This window comes from Rhodnius prolixus, unplaced genomic scaffold (assembly GCF_049639745.1).
Source record: "Rhodnius prolixus isolate KJV_2025 unplaced genomic scaffold, Rpr scaffold_13, whole genome shotgun sequence".
NCBI lineage: Eukaryota > Metazoa > Arthropoda > Insecta > Hemiptera > Reduviidae > Rhodnius > Rhodnius prolixus.
This window is the reverse complement of record NW_027411583.1, coordinates 7,024,894-7,030,893: the sequence shown is the minus strand read 5'-3', so window position 1 is coordinate 7,030,893 and position 6,000 is coordinate 7,024,894. Positions and strand designations below refer to the sequence as shown.

At 32.2% G+C, this 6,000-nt stretch overlaps 2 protein-coding genes across 2 annotated transcripts in view; one reads left to right on the top strand and one right to left on the bottom strand.

Moving 5' to 3' along the window:
* Positions 1–1,677: 1,677 nt before the first annotated feature.
* The window catches only part of LOC141448050 (G-protein coupled receptor 143-like), a 4,641-nt gene continuing 318 nt past the window's right edge, over positions 1,678–6,000 (bottom strand). The window contains exons 2-6 of the mRNA XM_074116092.1: positions 5,822–5,933; positions 4,922–5,010; positions 4,115–4,293; positions 3,693–4,026; positions 1,678–3,327 (exon numbers count right to left, since the gene is read on the bottom strand). Coding sequence (XP_073972193.1) covers positions 3,193–3,327; positions 3,693–4,026; positions 4,115–4,293; positions 4,922–5,010; positions 5,822–5,933 — 849 coding nt within the window. The 3' untranslated portion in view covers positions 1,678–3,192. The remainder of the gene's footprint in view (positions 3,328–3,692; positions 4,027–4,114; positions 4,294–4,921; positions 5,011–5,821; positions 5,934–6,000) is intronic.
* LOC141448047 (kelch-like protein 22) overlaps positions 5,812–6,000 on the top strand; it is a 25,739-nt gene continuing 25,550 nt past the window's right edge. The window contains exon 1 of the mRNA XM_074116086.1: positions 5,812–5,950. The gene's annotated coding sequence lies outside the window, so the exon portion shown is untranslated. The remainder of the gene's footprint in view (positions 5,951–6,000) is intronic.

Below are 6,000 nucleotides of genomic sequence, written 5' to 3'. Positions count from 1 at the left end.
ATCTGTCATAATGACATCTGTTAGTTCATTGGTGCCTGTAACTGTTTTCAATGCTAACTGTCTTATTACAGAAAACAAACACTGAAAAAAATAAATAATAATAATAATAATAATTAATTAGAGGGAAGGGATTAGCTATGAGGTTAGCATACTGGACTCCCACGCGGAGGTCCCGGGTTCGAATCCAGCAGCTGACCCTTAGATTTTCTCTTCCTAGGAGCTTCTTACAGCTCACTGTCCGGTGATGGACAGTGTTGTCTGTAACGAGAGAACACTGTCCGGAGGCCGGCAGTGCACTGGAAAAAGCTCCGGGCGCTAATGACCTCAGCTGTTGATGCGCCAAAAAAAAAAAAAAAAAAAAAAAAAAATTAATTAACTCTAACATTAAATACACCTGTTTTAAAGTGCCTATGAAAAAAAAAGTCGTGTGAGTATAATAATTTTTCAATTTAGGAATTGTTTGGCAAGTATAGCCCCTTAACTTAACTGACAGAACAATTCCGTTTTGATCATTGAAGAGCTACCTATTGGCAGACTTTTGAACTAATAAACACTTGAAAATAGTTTTTCTTGACTCCAGTCAACTATTGTAACGTATATAATAATAATAAGAATACATTGGGAAAAATATATGTATTACAAGTAATGTTTTCAATACAATAAAGTATGAATTTATTATTTATTGAAGGCATATCAGTAAAACCATAACAAAGCTTTACAATAAAGACAAATAGGTTATTAATAATTTAACAGCTGTACAAATTAACAGCGTTATCGCCCTGCATAACTAGCAAAAGAAATAAGAGGCTTAAAGTTCTCAATTAAAAAACAAACTTAAAACTGGTTTCTCTTCAGAAAACTAGAATCCTACCAGAAGAGGTGAAATTGGATTAAAATTTGATCAGGCCATCACGAAATAAAACATCTTTGCTAGAGAAATATTGAACTCAAGCTATAATCGTGACTTTCTGTGTTAAAACCAGCAGGCGTTCTGATTAATCATTTTAATTGCCATTATTTTGTGGAAGTAGGAGATGGTTAGGCGAAAGAGATCTGTCTAGTTATTAACTATTGCTTATTATCTACACGATTTCTAAGCGTAAGTGCAGATTGAATATACTGCTTATCAAACATATATTTTATTTTTTTAAATTGGTATAGTGATGTTTTAGGCTATTAAAAAAAAACAAATTTCGATCGTTTATGTAAACATTGAAATTCACCTTCTATTGAGATGCACTTAACATGATACAATTTATGCAGTTAACAACGTACTTTGAATGTGCATATAAAATGCAAGTAAATGGGAATTAAAAACAATCACCTATTTTTTAGGGCGGGACTTAACGTCCAATTACTAATTAGGTGTTGTGGGCAGGGACCGAAGCACATTTACCTCACATTTTTTCTAACAAAATAATAAATAGCTTGACTCGGAATTCGAACTATGGATCCCCAACTTACAAATCCACTCTTGGGTAACCAATCTGTCGCTCCAAATGGGAATTAGTTTCTTATCTTTAAAGAAAAAACTTTCTTTAACAACGTAAAATGAACATAATAGTTTCTCCCAACACCATTTTTATTATATTAGATTCAATTTAACTAGTAGATGGCACCTTACTCCAAATCAAAAATGGTTTTAAAAAAAGTTAGTGATAAAAATAACACTGACAATAAAAGTAGCAAATTTTTGTATTAATTTAAGTAATTAACATTGCATATTGTTGCATTTTTCTGTATTATAATTATTTTCTGACAAAAGATAATTATTTTTTTGTTCTACAAACAAATATCAAGACAATACCATCTGTCTTATTAACAAAAAATCTTTCGTATCACAAAAATTGAAGAAAACAAGGAAGTTCAAGGCAGATTTAAAATAAAATACAATTCATTGTGAGATCATTGTTACATTTGGAGGCCTATATGTAGTATAGAAGCAATGTTTTTAGTTTCTTTCTAATGTATATTAAAAGTGCGTATTTTTTTTTAAATTGATGCACAATTCTAAAAATATTTCCTAATCATTTTTCCATAACCATTAAATCAATTATCTCAAAATAATATTTAATAATTAATCAGTCACTTAATAAGTAGTATTGTGTAATTTAAGGCACAGTCTTTGACTTTGTTTTGCTAAATCTAAGAACATAAAACTACGTTTCAAAAACCATTGAACCACCAAGCAAAAGTAAAGTTATAGGTTTGAAATTTTCACAGTTTACTTAAATTAATCTAAGTAGACATTGATAACTCTTATATTCTGAGAGGAAGTCTCGTTTTTTCTGAAGCAAAACGTTCGAAGTTTGACAAAAACCAAAAAAAAATAAGTTTCCGCAAGTTTTTAATTTGCAAGAAATCATATAATGGGTTACGCCAGTGTTGTGGGTACAGAATGCTGAAGGCATTGTTTTGGAACATCTGTGGTGTCTCATCTTTTAGTGATATTTAACTTAGTGCATCGATAAGATCTTAAGATTAGCTTTGATACTAGTTAGAGGCTCATGCCATCTTGTAACAGAACCTATGTTCGTTGCTATGCATGTTGCAATATTGCTTCTTTTTTTTTGCAACAAGATCAGGCAAAAATATTACATTGACTAGAACATTGTCCTGATTTAAGCTTAACAGAACAGAACATTAATGATTCTGCGCTTAAGACGTTCTCTTCAATCAGCAATCAACTTCGACATTTTCAGTTAGCCTGGGATTTTTTCAAGCATGTCGTGTTTAAATTGTTAATCTTGATGGCACAACCTATTATTAAAGTTCCACAGTAATTTTTGTCTTTCTAATCATTTATTATCTATTACTAACTTAATGTAAAAAAAGTGAACTATAAAAGTTTCAAGCCTGTAACTTCACACCTTTTGGAAAAAGCAGTTTATTTCAAATTTAGATCTAACATGGAGCTCTTCAAATCGAAATTAAATATATTTAACCATCAAGTTAGAGAGCTATTTATTGTTAATAATAAATACTGATTATATCACGCAGAAAAAATAAAAATAAATAAAATAAAAAACTATTTCGATTCATTACACAACTTAATTCCATTTTATGACACTTAAAAGGAAACTGATATTCTTTTATGGCAAGTACAATTTATCTTAAGTTCAAAATGATTGAACTCTTTATGGCAACAAAACAATACTCTTAAAATCCTCCATTATACAAAAAATAAGACCATCATGTGTTTATATTTGATGGTAACAACGGGGCAGTTTCATCAGTCAGTCTTACGGTGAACTGAAAGTCTATCTTAGTGTTTGCTCTTCTGTATACAATGGAATTTAAAAATGCTTGTAATGGATTTACGGCAGCCTGAAATGGAATAAGGTCAGATATTAGCTTTACAATTTTTCAAAAGACTTTGATCATGTGATTTGAAATTTGAAAAAGCAAGGAATAATACGTATAAAATGAATACGAATTAGAGCGCATAGTAAAATTCTATTTGCGTCGACGTATTCTACGTTTTTAACAAGAATGCTATAATTCCCCGTGCTTGTTTTATTCTATTTTTTTTTTCCAGTTTAAGAGATTTAATCGCATCAGTAATTTTTATAGTGCAAGAGAAATTAAAAAGGACGGAGAATTAGTGGATGCAAGTTGGCCGGCTTCAGAATTTCTTATCGATTAAACTCCACCAATATAAACAGTTAAATCAATTTTAAAATAATAATTACCATTAAATACCAAAGTCCAAGTAGAAATGATACAGAAAGATTTCCCCAGGTGCACCAAATGATAATTCCATTGACTAGATTCGGAGTCCAACATATGGCAAACATACCGACGATCAGGGCAAATTTCAACCTTATCGCTTGAACGACTGATCGTTCCTTGTTAGTAACCTGTCGCAGACATGATGATACTAAAGAATCAGCATTACGAGCTGACGCTACAAAGAAACAAGGTGCTAATAGCATAACGGCAGCAATCATTGAATACATCAGTACATAGTTTGGTAAGAGCCGTGTGAATGTTGGATCTGGCTTAACCGTACCAAAATTGTGACAACTGAAACAATCGAAACAAAACAAAACATTTAGTGAGAACAAAATGTCTTTTAAAGCATTAAAAAACAAAAAAACTCTTATGTACTGACTCTGCGTTTGGAAAGTATAACAGAGTTAGTCCGGTGGTTGTAAGGAAAGCTGGAATAGTCCAAGCCATTGCGTGATATAACTTTGGATAGCCCTGCCTCTGGCCAAAAGCCAACCAAGTATCAACAGCGTAAAGTAGCGTCCACAACCATGTAACCATATAGAAATATTCTATCCAGGCCTGTATAAATAGAAAAACTATGTGAACATGTTTAGGAAATGAAAAACTTTCAGTAAATGCTGAAGACGCCTGCCGAGCGACTTTAATCCTTTCTCCGCGTTTATAGTCAAATTTTCTACAGTTTAATTTTACAACTTATCTGATAGTTCTTAATTTGGTTACAGGAGGAAAACCGCACAGTATTAAAGTGGAACTAAGGACTCTGTACCACTCCAAAACACCGTAAAATTAATAATAGAGCAAATTTGTCAAATAGAAAACGAATATGGGGTAAGTACAGTAGGTTACTCAATCAATGAACAACATTGGACAAACTTTAAATTGACGGGATTTTACATGAAATCTTTATACACAGTAAGCGATAGCCGATCATTTATTTTTGAGGGGACTTTTGTTAATTATATTATAAAATAAAACTATTTTTCAAAATCATCATACCAAGAAAACGCTATTCAACATGGACAAAGAGAAAAATTAAAGGACAGCAATTTTAAACAAACTAGAAATTATCTCGTAGAGAAAAAAATCCATAGTCACCCGTTTATCACTGTATGATCTTTAATCAATATCAACATAACAATACCATAAATATACATATTTTTACTTAAAATAATTACCACATACTTACAGCTAAAATAGTACAGAATATAATAGCTTTTTCATCCCATGACATAGTCAAAGAATTATTTAGTTTTACTATTGACCTCATAGATACTCCTGAAAAAAAATCTTGATTTCAAAATAATGAAGAATTATTTTTAATTTTTTTGAAAGAATTGATCATAATAGTGTGTGTGTTAGGAGAGAACACTGAACGGAAAAATCTGCTTTAATTATAGTGATTCGTCTTAAATAATAGGAATTACTATTTTAATGGGGAGCCTAAATTCGCTGGATCCATGAATAAACCATGGGATTATCCTCCCGAAAACATCATTCCGTTTTACAAAAAAAAAAAATTTGGAAATGCAAAATCCTGCAGGTATTCCGTTGAGAGCCTCTCTCTAAAATTGGCAAAACGGGAATATCGATAAGAAAGTGATATCCTGTTTTCTTTCATCACAATTCCACTCTGGGCAGACTGCCCTTCGTAGCCAGAGAAGTTATCCAAGTCTCCCTATCTAATATCTTTTGTATACTTTCAACCGTAAACTCCCTCCCGTGAGTTCGATTCCCAATTCTCAGATTGTACTGCTCGGATTCCTACAATCCGTGGTACTGTGGCTCTTCATAGCCACCAACTTGTCCGCCCTTTTGTATCTCTGTAACCCTGTAAGTCCCAGATGAGTTTTACGTTACTCTTGTGGGTAAATAGTTTGTCTATATTAAGTTGGGGGTTTGGTGATTTCTGTTAAGAACATAACCTAGAGAGCGCAATGCTGGAGTCGGCGCTCTTGGATGGGAAGGATTCTACCATGTACGTGCTATGACTATTAAAAATTACTGACGGGAGTATTCAGAGTTAAGATAACAAAATCGTACACATTTATTCTTAATAATTTAACACATTTTTCTTAGGCAAACTTACCCAAAGAAGCAAGAAAGTCTGCTAGTGCTAACCAAACCACTATCTGCCGACCTCGTTGGGATGTAAGCGAAAACCATCTCCTAGAAAGTGATTTATCAGTTCTTGGCAACATCTTTTTAAAAAAAGAAGGTATTAATATAGTGGTATTGATATTAAATTCACTGTTTAAAAATCACTTG